Below are 22,108 nucleotides of genomic sequence, written 5' to 3' on the forward strand. Positions count from 1 at the left end.
AATTATTTTCCTAGGATAAAGTCCATTGAAGGGGAATTTCTGGGCCAAATGGTGGGCTCATGTAAACTTCTGGTACTGTTCCCAAATGACCCTCTAGAACACTGCCCTCCTGTCATCATGTGTGAGCACGGCCTTGCCACACCGAGCATCGTTGTCTAGCTGCTAGGTGAAAAAGGAACGTATTCTAATTACAGTTCCGTCACTGGCAAGGTTCAACATTTATGTATGTTTTTCAGTTGGTCATTTATGTTTCTTCTTTCTTCATGTCCTACACACCCGTGCTTCTCCGTTTTAATACACACGCAAACCACCATCATCTAAGGATCTAATTGAAGTAGACATTCTGGGCTGGAGGAGGGGTGCTTGCGCGTCTCCACTTCTAATCAGCTCCAGGTGACGCCAGTGCTCCTGGTCGGTGGCCTACACTTCCCACACTTTGAGTAGCAGGCCTTTTCACTTGTTCCTCCTGACATATATGGGCATTGTGTATATTAAAACTATAGCATTTCTGCAAATTATCTGTCATCCGATTTTGTTTATGAACAGTCTTTTTTTTGCCCGGGCTTTAAATTTGTATGTGGTCAAATATGCGAATGGTTTCCTTATAGTTTCCTTCTGGTTTTCAGGATGTCCCTCACTGTGGCAACTTTTAGTGACAACTTCACTCCTATCCCAGTACCCTGTCACTTGCTGTTCTGCCTGTGATTTAGTAGAACCAGAAAGCATGTCCTGGAACAAACAGAAGTAAAACGAAAGCAAGACTTTAGGATTAGCAGGTGTTCAGCTCCACTGTGTGCTTTTCTCCACAGGTGACAGATGCCCTTTATGAGGTGTTTGTGGGGAACAGACTCCGGGCAGCTACGTTCCGGCTCTTCCCTCAGCTTCTCATGACGCTGCTCGTCCAGGTTCACCACGCCATCGGCCTCACCATGTCTGACGTTGCCATCCCCAGTGGCCTGTACCCAGAACAGGAAGTGTCTTCAGAGGTCACCCCCTTGTGGTACTGTCCACTGTGACTTTGTTGACCAGGAATCATTCTGTGCTCTCACTGGTTCTCTTTGGTCTTACTGGTGATGTCCGACTCATTGAGACCCCATGGACTGAAGCCCATGAGGCTCCTCTGTCCATGAAATTTTCCAGGCCAGAATACTGGAATGGGTAGCTGTACCCTTCACCAGGGGATCTTCCCAACCCAGGGATTGAACCCAGGTCTCCTGCATTGCAGGCAAATTCTTTACCATCTGAGCCAAGGAATACTGGGAAGCCCAAGAATATTGGAGTGGGTAGCCTATCCCTTCTCCAACGGATCTTTCCTACTTAGGAATCAAACTGGGGTCTCCTGCATTGCAGGCAGATTCTTTACCAGCTGAGCTACCACGGAAGCCCAGTCTTATTGGTGTCAAGGCAAATTTGGCTATCTGAGTTCATATGCCCTGCAAAATAATGGATGACAGCATGCCAGCCCTTTCTTGATAAATCAGGTAGCAACAGAGACAAGCGAGACAGCCTTAAACCTACCTCCAAGACCATACTGATCCGAAGCTGAGCATTTTCTTATTTCTGCTTCATGTATAGGGAGGTATTTTTAAATTCTCCTTTAGGGTCTCAATAGAAATTTCTCAGTATTTCTGGGGCACATGGATTTCTTTCTGAGGAAGTGCTCTAATATGGAATATTTAAGAATGCCTGACTAAGAGGCAGAAGAACTTGAGTTCTGATTCTCATTCATTTTTTGTTTAAGTATTTATTTTAGGGTCTTTGTTGCTGCACGCAGTCTTTCTTTTGTTGCAGCAAGTTGGGGGCTACTCTCTAGTTGCTTCTCCTTGCCGTGGCTTCTCACTGTGCAACATGGGCTCTAGGTGCATGGGCTCAGTAGTTGTGGTAGCCCGAGTGCAAGGCTCCATGGTTGTGATGCACAGGCTTAGTTGCCCTGCTGCATGTGAAAGCTTCCTGGAGCAGGGATCAAATCCGTGTCCTCTGCATTGGCAGGCGGAGTCTTAACTACTGGACCACGAGGGAAGTCCTGATTCTCATTCCTTTAAATAACTCTGTACTCTGGGCGAATCTTTCTGTTGTTCTGTGCCTGTTTTCTTATCTGTAAGTGAGCTCAGGCTAGGTATTCTCCAAGGACCTTTCCAGCTTCAAGATTCTCTGATATTATGTCCAAAATACTAGTTTGATAAGTAGTTTTCAAAAGCAATGGAGTAAATTTAAGGGAGGTATAAATTCTATCTAAATAAAGCTGTAAAGGAAAAAGCAGTGAATCTCAGTTTAGCATCCTACATCATTTGTTTTAGCATAGACTTCTTTCCATTCTCCCAGGGAAACACAATTTTATTGGATTTCTTTATGCTTAGAGTTTGTGTGAAAGGCCTTTCAAGTATTAGAGCACTGAGAATCTTTAGGAAAATCTAGAAAGAAGAGAATTAGAGTCCAGCAGCTATCAATACATGGCCTTCCTCGGTGAGAGCAGGTGATTTTATGCTCTTCAGTTGGAGGGACCGGTACTATATTCACTTGTACTATTTTTCTTGGATTAGCTTTGCCATACAGGCTACAAAGACTCTACTCCTCAGAACATTCTGCTGGCAGGAATTCAACATCATGGAAAAGAATAAAGGATGGACCCTTCTGGAAGGAAAAGATTGCCATCTTCAGGGAGTATCCCTCCTTGCCAAGTAAGACTTCCTTGCCATGCATCCCTGCTCTAAATCAGCTGTGTTTTAAGGTAATTTTTCCCCCCTTTTAGTTATCAGAGCCACCAAAGTTGAATAACCTACTCATCCCAGAATGGACAAATGCCCATAATTCCAGCAAATTTTTCAGCCCTGCCTTACCCTCGGGAGGAGAAGGGGGCGACAGAGGATGAAATGGTTGGATGGCATCACCGACTCGATGAACATGAGTTTGAGTAAACTCTGGGAGTTGGTAATGGACAGGGAAGCCTGGCATGCTGCTGTCCATGGGGTTGCAAAGAGTCGGACACAACTGAGTGACTGAACTGAACTGAACTTACCCTCTCGTGCACCTGAAGCTGAGGAAAAACTTGAGAGCCCCCTCACCCCCAATCCCTGCCCTGGGAACATTGCTCTCTGAGTAAGAGCATTTCTGAGAGTTGTTCTGTGTTCTGTCTTGCAGTGCATTGCTGGAGAGAAATCATCTCCTTGCACATAAGGTCATGTACCTGTTAGTGCCTTTTCTTAACCGAGGGAACAATAAACATAAGCTCACATCGGCAGGCTTTTTTGTGGAGGTAGGACTTCTTCAGAGGCTGTATGTATTCAGGAAGCCTATAAGGGAGCTGTACCAGCCTTCCTAGGCCATGTCCAACTGAGTGACCAACTAGGGTCCGATTCAGACATAGGATAGAAATGGTCCAAATTTAACCTTATTGAAGTTCTCTGTCCACATATTCAGTGTTCCTTAGGTCCCTGCAGTGGAAGCATCATCCTGTAATGTATGTGCTGTAGAGTAGAAGTTTCAAAGGAAAATAGGTGTTTCGGAGTTGGTAGGAAGCTGGCTCCCCTCATGGAAAAGGGCTAAAAGGTAACTTCTTTGGCCACTTTCTGGGTTCTTTCAGCTTCTTCAGAGTCCAGTGGCTCGGAGATTTCCCAGCATATACTGTGTTGCCCGCTTGAAAGACTGGCTACTTCTTGAAAATAATCCCTTTAAAATTCTTGCCCTGAGGGGACTGTGCTATCTTACCAGACAGGAGGAAATGGTAAGACCACCAATTCTATTTTTTTAATTAATTTTAAAAATTATTTATTTTTAGTGGAAGGATAATGGCTACACAATATTGCATTGGTTTCTGCCATACATCAACATGAATCAGCCACAGGTATACATATGTACATAAGTTCTTTTGCCTTCTCTACTTATCAGTCCTGCCAATACTGAGAGATGGCATCAGGCCCTCTTTAATTCTCTGTTCTGGGCTGGCCAGAACAATCAAAAACTCAACAAACACCAGGGACAGAGCACAGGTGGGAAGCCCTACTCTGGTAACAAAGGAAGTGCCGTCGGGAGGGGTGGTGATTCACTGTTTTGGGCACACAGAGGGAAGACATCAAGAGCCTGCTGCCGTGCATCCTAGACCTTTTATGTGAATCCGACGAGAAGATTGTTTTGTTAGCCATTCAGATACTCCTGCAATTCGTCAGGACAATGGATTTCACCACCCTGACTGCCATGATGAAGACCCTCTTCTCCTTATTTGGTGATGTAAGATAAGGGGAGAGGAGAGACTTTCCTAGGGGGAAGGTAATTGGCATAACAGCAAACCGAGGTTGGGATAGTAATAACTCTATTTTAGATCGTACTTTTTTGTTAAGAGCACTTTCAAATCTCTTAAGACCCTTCTAGGTAACCCTGTGATGTTGGTAGGGCTGGTGTTACTGTTTTTCAGATTAAAAAAACTGAGGCATAGAGACTTGCCAAGGTACTCCCCTGCTTCCTGGGATGAAGAAGGAGTTTCTATAAGAAAAGACATTGTCTTTTCTTTCAAGGAACAATCAGGACTGGGTCAGGATAGTGGACTATACTTATGTCTCCATCCCAGATCCCAAAGATTTGTTAAAAAAAATACACAGGGAGACTTCCCTGGCTGTCTAGTGGTTAAGACCCTACGCTTCCACTGCAGGAGGCGTGGCTTTCATCCCTGGTCAGGGAACTAAGATCCTGCATGCTAAGTGGCCCAGCTAAAAATAAAAGAGAAATAAATGTGGCCCAATGAACCACATTCTGAAGAGTCAAATATGCCAAGGCTGGAATTTTTAATTTCAGCAAAACAGCATGTGATGTGTATGTGCTAAGTCACTTCAGTCGTGTCCAGCTCTTTGTGACCCCATGGACTGTAGCCCGCCAGGCTCCTCTGTCCATAGGATTCTCCAGGCAAGAATACTGGAGCGGGTTGCCATGCCCTCCTCTGGGGGGATCTTCCCAACCCTGAGACAAAGCAGCATCTCTTACATCTCCTGCATTGGCAGGCAGGTCCTTTACCAACAGCACCACCTGGGAAGCCCAGCCTGAGTGGATGGTTAATACTAGGAGCAGATACAAGTGGTGAGGACTCATTCCTAGAGTGAGAGAATGAGCCATGCAAAGCAGCAAGTGTGACTGTCTCCACATATATTTGGTTTCTTGCCCTCAGCTACCAACATCTAAATATCCTCCTGTTAGGACTGGCATTTCAGCCGACCTAGAGCTCTTATAAGTTAAGCATGAACACATTCAGTGAGTTGCTTCCCTTTGAACATCCTTCATAGGTAAGACCGGATGTTCATCGTTTCTCCATGACCCTCTTTGGAGCCTCCATAAAGTCTGTGAAATACGCAGATAAGAAGGGTGTAGAGAGCCAAGTCCTGGACAGCTTGGTCCCACTTCTTCTGTATTCTCAGGATGAGAATGATGCAATTGCTACGGTAATGCCTACTGTTAACTTCTTTCAGCCCTGAATAAGTTCAAATCCAGAGTCAACTCTGCAAACAGGCCCTCATTTCTTTGAGGGCATGGACTTTGTGGTATCATCTTTATTCCCCATTTCCTCTGGCACGGGCTTCCTTTCAAGTATTTTACCTAAGTGAATTGTGTGAAAAATCTTACTCCTTATTTCTGTGTAGCAAATCATGATCCTATGTGGGTGAAAATCATGTATTATTATACCTTTCTGTAGCCCCTCCAATATTCAGCCTAGCCCAGAACTCTCAACACACTGCCTAATTCAAGAAACTCTTTCTGTTAATGATGATCACAGTCTGTTGTCTTTTCTTTTTAATTCAAGAACAGCCTTGTGGCCTTGAGACAAATAGACTAGTGTTGAGGCTAAATCAGGAACAGAGAAGCTTCTCTGAAATCTCCTTAATCTCCCAGAGGTTCCTCTATAAGAATTGTGGGAGGGATGGCATCATCTTTAGTACTCTCCCATACCTCAGAAGCTGGTCTTTTTCAAGGTCCTGTGACCACCAGTTACAGCCAACCAGAGAAGTGGGTTTAGGCTGCAAGGAGTCTGGGAAAATGCTGGAGCTCCCACCCACCTATAGTCTTCCTTACAGAAAGATTCAGAAACAGGACTAAAGATTATGGTGGGCCTTGGCACCTTGTTATGAGGGAAGTGTTATGGCCTTGTAGCCATAAATACAAAATATTTCAGACCTCAGTGAAGTATAGGTCAGAGCCTCCCAACCAACTGATGGCAAAGTGTGCCCCATAGAGGTCACAGACATGGGACAGACAGTACTGATCCCTAACCCCCACCCTGCACCCCAGCCAGCTTTTGGTGATCAGGCAAAGCCTAGAGCAGTAAAGACTTATTTTCCTTCAGACTTTGAACACCTTCTAGCCAGCTTGTCAAGGCTCCTCAGAAGGTGGCCTCAGCAAAGGGGAGGGATCCAGCCTAAGGTTAGGAATCACTGGCACTGACGACATAATTTAAAACATCAATACACCTACCACCTAGGCTGAGAAATAAAACTGGAAAAAATCACGCAAAATCTCAAATTTTGTTATCATTTCTGAGGTATTATTTTTCATGTTTTAAAACTTTATCTGAAAAAAATTTTATACCTTAAAAAACTTTGTTCATATCATTTGTAAATCCTTTCGGCAATTTGCTTTTTCTTTGTTTAACATATTTAGAAGATTTATTCATGTTATATAGCCCTAATTCACTTATCACTGCTATATAGAATTCTGTCTTATAACTGCAACTTATCCCATTCTTTTATTCCTAGACATTTAGATTACTTTTATTTTTTCCTTATTATAATGCTGCAGTGAGCATTTTGGTAAACTTCTTTGTGTAAATGTCTCAGAGTTTCCTGAGGGCATCAACCCAGAAGTGAAATATCCGGGTATCTTTAACTTTACTAGACACTTACAATTCATAACAAAGTAACTGAACTAATGTGCATTCCATCTGTCCCCAGAGGAATTTTAATGGCCCAGATGTCTAGTGGAACTGGGACCAAACACTTGCTTGGAGACTTACCAGGGGTGTTATATGGTGCATGGGGGCCTTCTGAGGGCAGTGTGTAAATAAGAAGACCACTTGCTAATTTTGCTCAAGTATCAGGATCAAGACAGGATCAATACTTTCCAAAGTTTCTTCCAAGCTAGAGATTTACAAGGACTGTGAGATGGGGAGCTACTTTTCTATGCGTAGTGACAGGAGAATAACCTAGGAGCAGCAAGTAGGCATGGGAGCCCTCTCTCTAGAAGCATGGGGTAGTGGGACTCCTGCTCAAATCTCTGATCTGGGTATTACACTTGATGTTAGTAGCTCTCACTTATGCCCTCGACCAGTGGTTTCTCCATTTTCCCCAGAACCCTGCAGATTTTATGGGTTCTCTGTAGAGACTGTTTGGGAAAGTTGAAGGAAGGCACCTTGCCCTCACTTCAAACAAGATAATTCTGAGTTTATCATATTAGACTTTAGCATTTTATTTGAAGAAAGGTAATCTCAGCTAAAACATGTTTGAAAATGCTGATCTCTGATCATCCTTTTCACAGGAGAGCAGGCAAGTGCTAACTATATGTGCCCGGTTCCTGAAGTGGAAGCTGCCCCAAGCAGTGTACTGCAAAGATCCCTGGTTCATCAACCCTAGTGATGTTGCAACAATCTGCAAGTTCTTTGTATGTGAGCAATAATGGCTTTGGTAACTCCTTAGTATGTTGACATGCTTATTTTTTTTCAGACATAGTTTTTAATGAAGGAATATGACATAAAGGAAACATTTCCCATCCTTCTCACATCAGCACTTGATATCTATGACCAATCTTGTTCTACGAATCCATTTTTCTGTAGTTTCCTCCCAAATGAATCAAAATTCATTTTCTCTTACCACCCTTCCTCACCAAAAAAGCCTAGTGAACTCTTGGGAACTCCACTAACCTGACTTAGGGGCTGCAGAGTCAGGGTAACAGTCCACACTCAAAAACTACTTATGGGGTGAATGGAAATGGGGTTATGTTTGGCCTTTGCAATGATCTTTAATCCTTTCTTTGGATATAGTGAATTATTTTACCCTCCATCAGAGCATCAGCCCAAGCAAGGGCTGACGTGCTGTTGTAAGCCTTGCAACACAATGGCGGCATGCCACTGGCTCTGAGAGGCCCCAGATGGCATCCTTTCTCTTTTAAAACTTGAGAGAGGCTACTGTGACTCATCTTAGGGGCAGGCTTGAGCCAGAGCAGCCCAAGGAGGCCCATCCATGGTTTTCTAGACAACTGAGTCTAGAACCACTGGTATCTGATTATGAAGACTCCTTGACTGACTCTTGCCAGGGGTCTTCCATATGTGTAGCCATTGAGGACCCAGTAGGGCCTCCTCTGATCAGACTTACTGGCCTAGGAAGCCACACAGTGCCCTTGTGTAAGGCTTTCCACGCAGGATTATCTCTCTGACCTGTGATCAAACATATCACAGATGCACTAATGACAGTTATTTTTGAAGCAAGAAATTCAATGCTGTTGGTTGATGAGACCACATATTGTCCATGTTAAATCATAAGTTCTATAAAGAGCAAAATCCTGTCCTCTTCCTGTCCCTGAGGTGCCTGGTAAGAGATCCACTGAGGAGTGAATTCATTCATCCAATAAGCATAACATGCTAAATGTGCAACAGGCCGCAGAGAACCCAGAAACATGCCCAAGATGAAAACTTGTAAGGGGAGCTTACAAGCTAGTGAAGGAGATTAAACCTCTGTGAAACACTGAATGGAAATGCAAGGTGGAAAATGATGTGTTGCCAAGACAGAAGGACCTGCAAAACACTCAAGAGTACAGGGTTAGGTCAGGAAGGTAAGAGCTGTCAGGGAAGAGCTATTAGGAAGGCAGAGCTCAAGACTGAGCTTAGAGACCCTAGAAGACTTACATACAGAAAAGAAACGACAGATTAGAGGCAGTGCAGGCACAGTATGTGGGTGTGAACGAGGTATATTCAGAGGATTTAACATTGCCAAGGGCCTCGTTATTGTGGCATAATTCACTGAGCAACTGAAGTTATTTCAACCACTATACTCTGTATGTATATCTGACACAGTCCCTATGTAGTGAGGCTGATAAAATAGTGCTGCTACTTCACTCCTTCATACTCTTTTTTTCCCCCCAACTTAGGGAAAAAAATGCAAGGGGAAGGTCAACATTTTAGCCCAAACATTGATGTTCTCCAAGAATGCAAAACTTCCTATCAGAAGAGCAGCAGTCTTATTTGTAGGTACAGAGAAAATCCTTTCATTTCTACAGTCACTTTTATCCTGTGCTTTCCCAAATTGCGTTTTTGGTGTCCCCATTCTTTATGAAGATGACCTTGAAAATACTTCTTTGGAGAAGGGGGCTATGTTATCTATAGGTAACCATCAGGCACTTGGAGGAATTCAGTTTTTAGAAAATCTAATTATCAGAAAGTCAGTTGTGCCAGCACAGACTCACAGGCTTTATCCTGCATTTAGGGCTCTTATCGAGGTACGTGGATCACAGCGAACTCGGGACGAAGGGTACTGACTGGATAGAGGATGGTAAGTGGTAAACACTTGGACTTGGGGTACCACGTGTTTGGAAGGTACCTGAGGCAGGCTCTGTGGTAGAGATGAGACTGGGAACCAGAGAGCTTGACTTTTGTTATTAAAAAAAAAAAGCCCTTGGAGGCTTCAACCAAATGACAGTCTCCTTCCAGGCCAGTTCCTTCTTTAGGAAAAGACATGACCCTATTTGTCTTGGAAACTAGCTTTGATGAATGTCTCAGGGGCAATTTCTGAATTTCATCGGCCAGAAAATAAATTATGTAGAAATATTATCTTAGTAAGTTCTGATGACACCTCATGAGTACTACACAAATTGACTGCAGCCCTCTTTTCTGTAAGTGGCTATTGTCCTGTAACGTGGGAGGACTTGCTAATAGAGAAGTTTTATAGTCCTGTAAGGCAGTTGTCATGTAAGTGGATTTCTACAGTTGTACAGCTTTAGGGATTTGTCACTCAGAGAATATTTATTTTCATTTAATAAGTAGTCCTACAATCAGAAAGTGCCATGAAATGCTAAGTCTCACTATTCAGAAGCATGTACTTTGAGAACCAAATTAAAGTCCTGAACAATTCATTGCTTTTAAAACAAAAAATATGTAACTGGTAATAGAGCCAGAAGCTGAAACTTATTTAAGAAAGATCATGCCACTTTTCTCTATGGTGCTCTACTTCCCCATAGATATCAAAAGCAAAAATGAAAAAGAAAAGTCATGTAGTTATTTTATTCTATGAGATGAGATATCACATGGTCAATTCTGGTCAATTAATAGGAAATTATTTTCTAATCTAAAACGCTGGGGAACCAAAGTTCTTTTTCCATTCCAAATTTATTTCTCAAATATAAAAAAATGTATCTGTACAGATGATTTAAGAGATGTGTGTGTGTGTGTGTGTGCGCACGCGCATGCTTAGTTGCTCAGTCATATCTGACTCTTTGCAACCCGGTGGACTGTAGCCCACCAGGCTCCTGTGTCCATGGAGTTTTCTAGCCAGGAATACTGGAGTGGGTTGCCATTCCTACTCCAAGGAATCTTTCTGACCCAGGGATCAAACCCACATCTCCTGTATCTCCTGCATTGACTGATGGATTCTTTACCAATGGGTCACCTGGGAAGCCCAAAGATATGTATAGGGTTGGCCAAGAAGTTCATTGAAGTTTTCCTATTACATATGGAAAAACCCAAATGAACGTTTTGGCCAACCCAAAGTGTAGATTATATATATATACATCAGAAAGAACCTTATTAAATTGCCATTTTGTAAGGCAAAAACAGTCAAATATCTGCAATCTCCCTTGGTTAAATCTAATGGAATAATCCCACCCTCTTTCTTCCCTTACAATGGCTTATCTGTCTTAGAAACAGGGTAGAACATCCTAGCACTCTTTTTTGGACAAGTTTATGTCATTTATCACAGGTAATTTTAAGCTAAATTTGAACAAAAAAATAACAAAAGTTTAAATATGAATTGAGATGAATTTCATGACAAAAATAAGTTTCAGTTCCTTTGGATTCCAAAATTGATGACTGCTCTTTCATATGTTCTGTGGAACACATATATCTTCATGCAAGAACTATAAAAAACTAGTTAAATATTCCATTTTTAAAATAAGCATGATGAATTTAAAGACTAAACTACTACTTAAATAAAAGCTCCAAACTATGAAAAGGTCCTGAGTATTTTTGAAGTCTTGGAGAATTAGAAATTAAAAAGAGACCATTTTTCTTTTTTCTTTTTTGGATTTGCCATGCCGTAAGTGGGATCTTAGTTGCCTGACCAGGGATCCAACCTGTGTGCCCTGCAATGGAAGCATGGAATCCTAACCACTGGACCACCAGGAAGTCCTCACCTTTTTCTAATATGATTCAAACACATATCCATAAAGTAAAATGATGGATATTTCTACGTAAAATTTTAAAAAACCAACTTTGAAAAATAAAGAAGCAGACAAAACTGAAAAATAGGAAATAATGTGGGAGGAGTATATTTACATTAGGATAAATGGTTAATATCCTTAAAACACGTCACTACTTCTGCCAAAGAAAAGTGGCAAGCAATGTGAATAAGTAGTTCATAGAAAACCAATAGCCAATAAATATATGAAAAATATTACTAGTAATCAAAAGTTTGTGAAATAAAACAATGATGAGATGACAGTATGTGTTTTTCTTTCAAAATGGCAAAGATTACTAGTTAATACTGAGTGTTGATGTGTTAAGGGAAAACTGATGTTATCATACACTGGTATGAGCATAACTTTTTATAACATACTCTTTAAAAAATTTTGTTTGATGTGCTGAGTCTTAGTTGAGGCATGCAGGATCTTCAGTTATAGCATGTGAGCTCTTAGTTGCAGCATGTGGGATCTAGTTCCCTGACCAGGGATTGAACCCAGGCATCTTGCATTGGGAGCGTGGAGTCTTAGCCACTGGACCACCAAGGAAGTTCCTGAGTATAATTTGATACAACTTTTTTATAGGGAAGTTTGGCAGTATGTATCAAAACCCTTTATTTTTATTTATTTACTAAAAATTTTTTTATTTACATGGCTGTGCTGGGCCTTAGTTGTGGCATTCAGGATCTTTAGTTACGACATGCGAACTCTGAGCTGCAGCATGTGGAATCTTTAGTTGCGGCATGTGGGATCTAGTTCCCTGACCAGGGATTGAACCCGGGCCCCCTGCACTGGCAGCACGGAGTCTTAGCCACTGGACCACCAGGGAAGTCCCTATCAAAACCCTCTAAATAAACATACACACTGACTTGTTGATTCCACCTCTAGGAAATTAAACTATGAAAGTTAGCAAAAATTGTTACAGGAATGTTCATTTAAGTGTTATTTAAAATGGGAAAAATAGGAAGCATCTAAGATTTAAAAAAATAGGAAATTAGTTAAGTAGAGTTTATCCATATTGTAGAATCATATATTTGGCCAGGAAAAATATTGTAGGAAAATGTTTAAATGACTTAGATAAATGATGATGCAATATTACTAAATAAAATAAGCAATGATTAGATAATATGTATATTATGGTTCCATCTGGACAAAAAACAGAAACATACCAGTGTAAATGAATGAATGGAAATAGACCAAAAAAGTTAATGGTGGTTTTCTCTGACAGGAGGATTTTAAGTGACTTTGATTTTCTTCTAGTGCTTGCTGCTAAGTTGCTTCAGTCGTGTCCAGCTCTGTGTGACCCCATAGACGGCAGCCCACCAGGCTCCCCTGTCCCTGGGATTCTCCAGGCAAGAACACTGGAGTGGGTTGCCATTTCCTTCTGCAATGCATGAAAGTGAAAAGTGAAAGTGAAGTCGCTCAGTAGTGTCCGACCCTCAGCGACCCCATGGACTGCAGCCTTCCAGGCTCCACTGTCCATTGGATTTTCCAGGCAAGAGTACTGGAGTGGGGTGCCATCGCTTTCTCCATCTTCTAGTGCTTACATACATGTATTGTCTAAATTTTCCACACAATGAACATGTATTTCCTTTGCAATAAGAAAACATACACTAAAAATTTTAAAGAAAAATTAAAAGGAAATAATGATTTATTTAAAGACTTTTGCTCCTTGGGAAAAAAGCTATGACCAACCTAGACAGCATATTAAAAAGCAGAGACGTTACTTTGCCAACAAAGGTTCATCTAGTCAAAGCTATGGTTTTTCCAGTAGTCATGTATGGATGTGAGTTGGACTATAAAGAAATCTGAGCGCCAAAGAATTGATGCCTTTGAACTGTGGTGTTGGAGAAGACTCTTGAGAGTCCTTTGGACTGCAAGGAGATCCAACCAGTTCATCCTAAAGGAAATCAGTCCTGAATATTCATTGGAAGGACTGATGCTGAAGTTGAAACTCCAATACTTTGGCCACCTGATGCAAAGAACTGACTCACTGGAAAAGACCCTGATGAAAGATTGAAGGCAGGAGGAGAAGGGTTGACAGAGGATGAGATGGTTGGATGGCATCACCGACTCAATGGACATGAGTTTGAGCAAGCTCCAGGAGTTGGAGATGGACAGGGAAGCCTGGCATGCTGCAGTCCATGGGGTTGCAAAGAGTCGGACACGACTGAGTGACCGAACTGAACTGAATGATTTAAGAGTAACCTCAAAGACCAACGGGGCTTTCTTGGTGGCTCAGCGGGTAAAGAATCTACCTGCGATGCAGGAGACCCGGGTTTGATCCCTGGGTTGGGAAGATCCCCTAGGAGAAGGGAATGGCTACCCACTCCAGTATTCTGGCCTGGAGAATTCCGTGGACTGTATAGTCCATGAGGTTGCAAAGAGTCGGGCATGATTGATCAACTTTCACTTTCCAGGACCAACACAGGAACTCACAAATTAACAGTGTTATATGTGGTCTGCCAGGTCCATATAACTTGAACTTGGATTACTTGGCAGTTTGATTATTGTAAAGGAGTGAAATATTTGGCAACTCAGAAACAAGTTAAGTTTTGTAAGTGAAAACTGGAATTGATCCACAAGTATACAGACTTTCACACAGAGGTATGGAAAAAGTTAGGTCTACGTCTCAGCTGTTCTGGGCATACTGGGTCCTTTGTGTCTGATCAGTGATCGTTTCCATAGATCTTCACCTGCGATTTGTTTTCTTACCACTTAGATCTGAAAAAACTGCTGCATGACCCTGAGCCATCTCTTCGCATCATCGCCTCCCAGGCTCTATTCCGAATCCAGAAGGCGGGGGCTGAACTACATTCCAGGCAGACACTGTATGGGCTGAGGAAGCTCATAGGTTGTTTGCCTTTCTAGAAGCCCAAGGCAAGCAACACTAGGTAAAAAAAAAAAACAAAAAACGAATCCCTTCAGAAGCCCCAGAAGCACCTGGTGCTCCATTAGCAAGAAACTTCCTCCACCCACTTAATCACCTCACAACATATTTTTTGCTGTCAAAACCTTTAAGGAATGGCAATATAGAAGACAGAGCAGCTTCTGGTGTACCTTTGCAGAAACAGTGAAAATCTACTGAGATTCTGAGGCATGCCAGAACACCCATAAAGTTCTAGTCTTGATAAACAGGTTGAGGAAAGCTTCGAGAGATTTTCAGTGTTCATATTGCAGTGTTGGTAGTGTTGGCTCTTTTATCAAAGCTCAATCTGCTTGTCAACCATCTTAAAGTAATGACCAGTTCTTATAATTTGATGCTAGTGATGTATTTTTTATAAAACTCCTTATGGCCTTTCTTCTTCCTCTTTCTCTTAAAAACAAGCAAGAAGCAGTTTCTGAAATGGTGTAATACTAAAGTATCTGATATATGTAAAGTTTCCACTCCTTACTTTGCCCTCTCTTATTTTCCTGATTCCTCTCCTACAATAGCTATCAGATCCTCAAATGGTTCTAGGATGGGAACTGTCATTTGTTGAGGACCACTGTCTGTTTTAACCTTTAACCATAGATGGAGAAAATTTTCTTACAAGTAGACATTTTCTGAGAAAGAGATTTGTTTTTACTGAGTGAATACTTTGATAAGCTGCATGTGGAAGGTTGGGACTAGATTAATTAGAGATGGTCTCTCATGGGCTAATTCCAAGGCTCTTGTTTGAGGAACCTAAGTGGAGAGCAGAGCTCAGTTATTTAAGGCAATGGAGAGGCATCCTGGAGGTGGGATGGAAAAAGAGAAAGGAAATGAGGCAACTGGCATATGAAGAAGAGATACATCCAATGGTGGATTGCATAAAGTTGTATGAATCCCTACTCCATCCCACATTCACCCCATCCCTCTGCCAAGACATCTTTAGGAATACGTTTCTCCATGATTCATTGTAAGTTGGATATATTTTGAGGGATGTGACAGCCAAGGGTGGCTTCAAGAGCAAGATTCCTACTCAAGAGAGGTCTTCATATTTGGGACTAGCAGACAGGAGTTTTGAGCTAAAAGGCAGGCTCCAGCTGCCTATGGACTAACTGTTCACCCTCAAGCAGAGCTAAGAGTACACCTTGAGGGTGGCCATTGGATGCCAGCTTCAATGCATTGAGCACATTGGAGTTACGTGCACCCCTTACTGCTTTTTCTTTGGTCTCACTACGTGCCACCAACTCCACTCCCCTTTCAAACTATCCATTTTGTCAATCACACAATGAAGATAACCTCAGATATGCAGATGACACCACCCTTATGGCAGAAAGTGAAGAACTCAAAAGCCTCTTGATGAAAGTGAAAGTGGAGAGTGAAAAAGTTGGCTTAAAGCTCAACATTCAGAAAACGAAGATCATGGCATCCGGTCCCATCACTTCATGGGAAATAGATGGGGAAACAGTGGAAACAGTGTCAGACTTTATTTTTCTGGGCTCCAAAATCACTACAGATGGTGACTGCAGCCATGAAATTAAAAGATACTTACTCCTTGGAAGGAAAGTTATGACCAACCTAGACAGCATATTCAAAAGCAGAGACATTACTTTGCCAACAAAGGTTCGTCTAGTCAAGGCTATGGTTTTTCCTGTGGTCATGTATGGATGTGAGAGTTGGACTGTGAAGAAGGCTGAGCACCGAAGATTTGATGCTTTTGAACTGTGCTGTTGGAGAAGACTGTTGAGAGTCCCTTGGACTGCAAGGAGATCCAACCAGTCCATTCTGAAGGAGATCAGCCCTGGGATTTCTTTGGAAGGAATGATGCTAACGCTGAAACTCCAATACTTTGGCCACCTCATGCGAAGAGTTGACTCATTGCAAAAGACTCTGATGCTGGGAGGGATTGGGGGCAAGAGGAGAAGGGGACGACAGAGGATGAGATGGCTGGATGGCATCATGGACTCGATGGACGTGAGTCTGAGTGAACTCTGGGAGTTGGTGATGGACAGGGAGGCCTGGCGTGCTGCGATTCATGGGGTCGCAAAGAGTCGGGCATGACTGAGCGACTGATCTGATCTGATCTGATCTGAATGCATATTGAGTGCTTACAATAAACCAGAATCTAAGTACATTGTATGGTTAACTCTTTTAATCCTCATTACCACTCCATGTATTATTATCTCCATTTGGCAGATGGGGAAGCTAAGGGACAGAACATGAAGGTGACTTGCCCAAGGTCACACAACTAGTAAATTCACAAACTCAAGTTCTGGCTCGAAAACCCACATCCTTGGCCAGTCTGCTCTGCTCCTCTCCAGTGTGCTGTTTCCCTTCACTGTGAATAAAGATTTCCTCTACAGTTCATCTGTTGTTGAATTCATGCCTGAAATTCATGTAATCAAACAAATGTTGTGAAATGTTATTGAGCCTCAGATTACAAAGTTTGAACACTTCTTACCTAAAAGTTAGTGCATCTTATTTTTGCCCCCCAATGGGATCGAATGCACATGCTACAGTGTAAGGAGTGGAGTTAGAGCAAAAAGTGGTGATTATTCTTGAATATTTTCTGAGTCCTTGGTTTAATCTCATGAGCTATCTGTGTCTCACTGCAGGGAACAGAGCTTTTAGATTTAGGAAGCAGTTTAGACCTCCAGTGACATATAAGAGGTTGAGTGAATCCTTCCTCTACACTCACATTTACCCTAGAGTTGCCCTCCAGGTGGTATTTTATTGCCTGAGTAATGCCACTAACAGGGAGTAGCAAGCCCAACAATGCTTATTCTATTTTATTTATGTTTATTGTGTTAAAATCCACAGAGAGAAGTATCCATTAAGAGAGGACTGCGCTTCACTCAACTACCTCAGTGGTTTGGGAAGGGCTGAAGAAGCACTTAATAGTGATTGTATGAACAAGTCTATTTATTCTAAATATCTCCATTACTTTTACATAAGGCTCTCTTCATAGATAGGTTTATGTTTTTATGGAATTTTAAAAATATACAAAATAAATATTTCTGGACACTTAATTTGTTGTAATATGTTGCATACATATTAAAAAGTTCCATACAATTAAATATCATTTTGACTTTATTTTCATCATATACTTTTCAAATGTACTGTTTGTTATCCATTACTGGCCCAACTGTGTCTTTATTATTTTATATTTTGCCTTTTTTAAAACTTTGAGTATCACTTTTCCTCCTTATACTGAGATATGTATTCTTTCTTCTTCTTATTGAAGTCTTTCAGCCAACTAAACCAAACCTACTAAATGCTGAATTTAAGCTCAGTATATGTATTAGTTGATCTTAGGAAATCACTTTTATGGCAAGAGGGGCACAACACTAAGAAGGAAAAGAATTTCTAGGCAGTTCATGTGTTGTGATCTTAAAACTAAAGAAGTTGGTATTTCCAAGGACGTTTCCACTGCAATAGTCTTGGTGATTTTTTTAATACTTATTTTTGTATATTTATTTTTCTAAATTTGTTTTTCTATATTTATGTGGCTACACTGGATCCCACAGTGTTGCAGCATGTGGTTTTTTAGTTGCAGCCTGCAAGATCTAATTCCCTGACGAGGGACTGAAACCCGGCTCGCTGAACTGCCCCTGGACCACCAGGGCAGTGCTGTCTTGGTGATTTCTAAAGAGTTTTTGTATTGTATTACTGTCCAGATTATCATTTTAGGTCAAGACCCCTTAGAATTTATAAGTCTGGCCAACCAATTACATTGCATTTTAGTATTTTAATATGAAAAAATTTTTTTCAAACAGGTTTTAGGCCAAACACATTTCTACAACTTCCTTTGTGGTAACCTATTTTAGAGCTTTAAATAGTCTTGTCATGTTTGGGGTTTTTTTGTGTTTTTTTTTTTTTTAAGATTTCTAAGCCAAAATTTCTGGCAGTCATTTCCATCTCCTGCATTATTAATAAAAATAATAAATTATAAAAGGATTTTCTAACTCAGACCTTCAAAGCTTTTCTTATTTGACAGTTAATGAAACTGCCACAGCATCATGGCTGCTAAAGAACCTGTTAAGATGTTTGAAATATTAGTATCATACCACCACCTAGGTCTTATCACTGCCAAAAGTGAAATAAAAGCATGAAGCAGACATTATTAAAGTAGTCTTGTGTTGAAACAAAATCAGTAAATGATTGAATCTGAAAATAATCTCAAGATATTCATCTCTGCATCTGATTCTTTATATGAAAGCCCCAACCTCAGTGTACTTCTTTAAACTCAGGATATTAAGTCAGTTGGGGTTATTTGAAGTTAAAATACAGTATTTTTCAAAAATTCAGAAAACTGTTTAGTCTTATTACAGATTAAAGTGGTAATGCATGTGTGTTCCTGTATCAGTCATGCTAAATCACTTCAGCCGTGTCCAACTCCTTGTGACCCTTTGGACAGTAGCCTGCCAGGCTCCCCTGTCCATGGGATTTTTCAAGCAAGAATACTGGAGCAGGTTGCCATTTCCTCCTCCAGGGGCTCTTCCTGACCCAGGGATTGAACCTGAGTCTCCTGTGTCTTCTGCATTGCAGATGGATTCTTTAGGCTTGAGAAGGTAATATTTGAGCAAAGACTTGAAGGAAGTGAGGGAGGTGGTTAGGCACATCTAGGGAAAGAACATTCTGGGCAGAGGAAATAGCCATTTCTAAGTCCTAAGGCTCCAGGGTCCCCTAGGCTAGTCAAGGAACCACAAGAAGGCCACTATGACCAGGGTGGGGTAAGAAAGCTGAGAGGAGCAAATGAAGACATAGGGAAGTGAAGTGATAGACCATGACAAAGAGTTGGGCTTCACTCTGAATGACATGGGGAGTCACTGAAGCATTTTCAAACTTGTGGATTTTTGCCAGTTTCAGAGTGTTTTTTTTTAATGGCTTTTCAGTGGCTTAAGTTTACATTTTCTCTTATTAGAAAAGTTGAGCATCTTTTCATGTCTAAATGCCATCTATATTTCCTTTACCTAGACTGTATTCACCCAAGAAGGAAATGGCAACCCACTCCAGTACTCTTGCCTGGAGAATCCCATGGATGGAGGAGCCTGGTGGGCTGCAGTCCTGGGGTTGCTCAGAGTCGGACACGACTGAACTACTTCACTTTCACTTTCAAGAACTGGAGAAGGAAATGGCAACCCACTCCAGTGTTCTTGCCTGGAGAATGCCAAGGATGGGGAAGCCTGGTGGGATACTGTCTATGGGGTCACATAGAGTCGGACACGACTGAAGCAACATAGCAGCAGCAGCAGCAGACTGTATTCAAGTCCTTCCCCCATTTTGAGATTTGTCTTTTTCACATTGATTCATATGAGTTTTTTATACTCAAGAAATTAGCGTTTGGTCTGTTACTTTAGTTACAAATTCACTTAACACCTTAAATAGTCTATAGTCACCTGGATTTTGCATTCTTGTGTTGCATTTCAAACTTTAGACCTTGGCAAAGATATTGCAATTTTATATGAAAATTAATTCATGATTCTTCACCCCTGTGTTAAATCATATATACAGAAAAATCATTTCTGAAATAAAATGTTAAGAAGTTCCTAGAAGCAGTTTTTAATTAACTGTTTATCCATAAAAATAAGTAGTAAAAAAAGTATTTTAAGTATCACTGTATACATATGTGATGGTCTATTTATTTTATAGCATACATTTTCTTTATTTAGTTTTGGGCATAAGTTCAAAGTTTAAGATACAAAAAGATAACACACTAAAAGTAACTTTGTTCTCAGCTCACCACTTTCGAATTTCTCTTCCCTTAAGCAACTACTGCTCCCACTTTCTCATGTATCTTTCCAGATATTTTATACAGATGCACAAACTCTGTTTGCTCTAAGTGAACACATTCCCAACCTCAGTTAATCTACATTTAAGAATCAGTAATACTGATCGAGACATGACACGCATGTGGAAAGAAAGTGGATCAGAGTTGATTGTAAAGCATCCACTTGTTTCTGATGCAGTAGAAAAGCAGTCGAGGAAACAGTAGTTATTCTTGTTCTTTGTATAGAACTTTCATGTTATTTTTTTTACCTTGAAGTGATTGTGTAATTTAGATATTATTGTTATCGCCATTTTACAGATGAGGAAACAGACTCAGAGAGGTTAAAGCCAGAGAGCACAAAATCAGTAGGTGATAGTGCTAGGACTTAGACTCAAGACTCTTGATTCCAATTCTCTGAACTTTCTTCAGTAGCTCCATAGGTAATAGCCTTAGCTGTTTTGAAGAAGAAAAGAAAAATATCAACTTCCCTAAATCGAATGAGGAAATTGAAACGAGGCAAAAAGCAATAGGGATAGTCTTGCTGAGACTATTTGCTATTGCCATCTCTGGGTGTAACATACATCTTTCTCATATGGCTTAATTTTTCCAACAAGACCTTCTCCTTAAAAGGCTTATACCTGGGGTGGGTTTTCACTAATGTTCAGTTTTCCAACTTTTCTGGGAATGCAATGGAGCAGGAGTTACCAAAGTATGTATAGATTGAGGAAAATAAAGTGATCCTAAGTTTTGGTTCTAGTAGAATGAAGTCAAGAAGGCAATGGCACCCCACTCCAGTACTCTTGCCTGGAAAATCCCATGGAAGGAGGAGCCTGGTAGGCTGCAGTCCATGGGGTCGCTGAGAGTCAGACGCGACTGAGGGACTTCACTTTCACTTTTCACTTTCATGCATTGGAGAAGGAAATGGCAACCCACTCCAGTGTTCTTGCCTGGAGAACCCCAGGAGCCTGGTGGGCTGTGGTCTGTGGGGTTGCACAGAGTCGGAAACGACTGAAGCGACTTAGCAGCAGCAACAGAATGAAGTCAATGTCAGGACAGTCTCTTAGAGGAAAACTTAAAAGAAAATGCTGTTCTGAAATTTCTTCTCATGACTGAACTGAGTGCCCAGGACACAGGTTTTGGTGGAGAAACCCTTAGAATGAACATTTTTAAGTTAAATTGGGCTTTTCAGTTTTTAGTTTCCTTATCTAAAGTCTGAAAGAGGTAGATAAAACATAAATTGTCCTTGTGAGCAGGGCAGGCTCTAATTTCTCTCTAAGGATCCAGCTAAAGGACCATCAATTTAGCTTTTTCTTTGAGGAACAACAGTTAAGAATGACAAGGTCAGGCCTTGCCCCTCCCCCACAACTATTAACTGCTTTTTTTTGTCTGTTAAAAGGTTAGGAGGTGAGTAGATTTTCCTAAGAGGGGCATGTGCCAACTAAGTAGTTGCTTAGGGCAGACTATCCCTGTTGCTTAGAGCAAAGCTGGGGGACAAAAAAATTTTGGAGGGGAAAGAATTACAAAATGAAATGGTCATGTTGGGGAAAATAATCAGAACTTTGTTGTACTTTCTTACACTTATTTTGGGGTTTAGAATTGTTTATATTTTGAATTATATTTGGGAGGTTGTAGATCCTAATCTTTTTAGTCTTGGAGCCTCTAAAGGTCTGAATCAGGCTCTTGACACATGCTCCAGGGAACTCTGAAATTTTAAATCCACAACTGGGAGGCTGCTAATCATACAGGTACTATGGGATTAAAATATAAACAACCTTCATGACGTATCTGGATCAGAAATGGAGAGTAAATCTATCTCACCACCCATAATTCATTTTCTAGTCAAAGAAGCTCAATTGAGTGTTAACACAGCAGGCCATTGGATAATAACGAAAAAAAAGAACCAACATGTACCCTGAGAAAAAAGCAGGGAGAGCATATTGACAAAAGGGAAGAGAGAAAAAAAAAAAAAACATGAAGGTGAGGCTGGATCAATGCTTACCTACCTAAATTTGATT

The 22,108-nt window shown here is 41.1% G+C and overlaps 1 protein-coding gene across 1 annotated transcript in view; it reads left to right on the forward strand.

Moving 5' to 3' along the window:
• The window catches only part of MROH8 (maestro heat like repeat family member 8), a 57,906-nt gene extending 43,615 nt beyond the window's left edge, over nt 1-14,291 (forward strand). Inside the window, exons 14-23 of the mRNA XM_086331926.1 lie at nt 810-1,000; nt 2,541-2,678; nt 3,139-3,253; nt 3,581-3,721; nt 4,060-4,224; nt 5,268-5,423; nt 7,510-7,632; nt 9,115-9,214; nt 9,450-9,515; nt 14,138-14,291. Coding sequence (XP_086188052.1) covers nt 810-1,000; nt 2,541-2,678; nt 3,139-3,253; nt 3,581-3,721; nt 4,060-4,224; nt 5,268-5,423; nt 7,510-7,632; nt 9,115-9,214; nt 9,450-9,515; nt 14,138-14,286 — 1,344 coding nt within the window. The 3' untranslated portion in view covers nt 14,287-14,291. The remainder of the gene's footprint in view (nt 1-809; nt 1,001-2,540; nt 2,679-3,138; nt 3,254-3,580; nt 3,722-4,059; nt 4,225-5,267; nt 5,424-7,509; nt 7,633-9,114; nt 9,215-9,449; nt 9,516-14,137) is intronic.
• The last annotated feature ends 7,817 nt before the right edge of the window (nt 14,292-22,108 follow it).

Source organism: Bos grunniens, chromosome 13, assembly GCF_055505025.1.
Source record: "Bos grunniens cultivar Pamir isolate PY7600 chromosome 13, Bosgru_T2T1.0, whole genome shotgun sequence".
Taxonomy (NCBI): domain Eukaryota; kingdom Metazoa; phylum Chordata; class Mammalia; order Artiodactyla; family Bovidae; genus Bos; species Bos grunniens.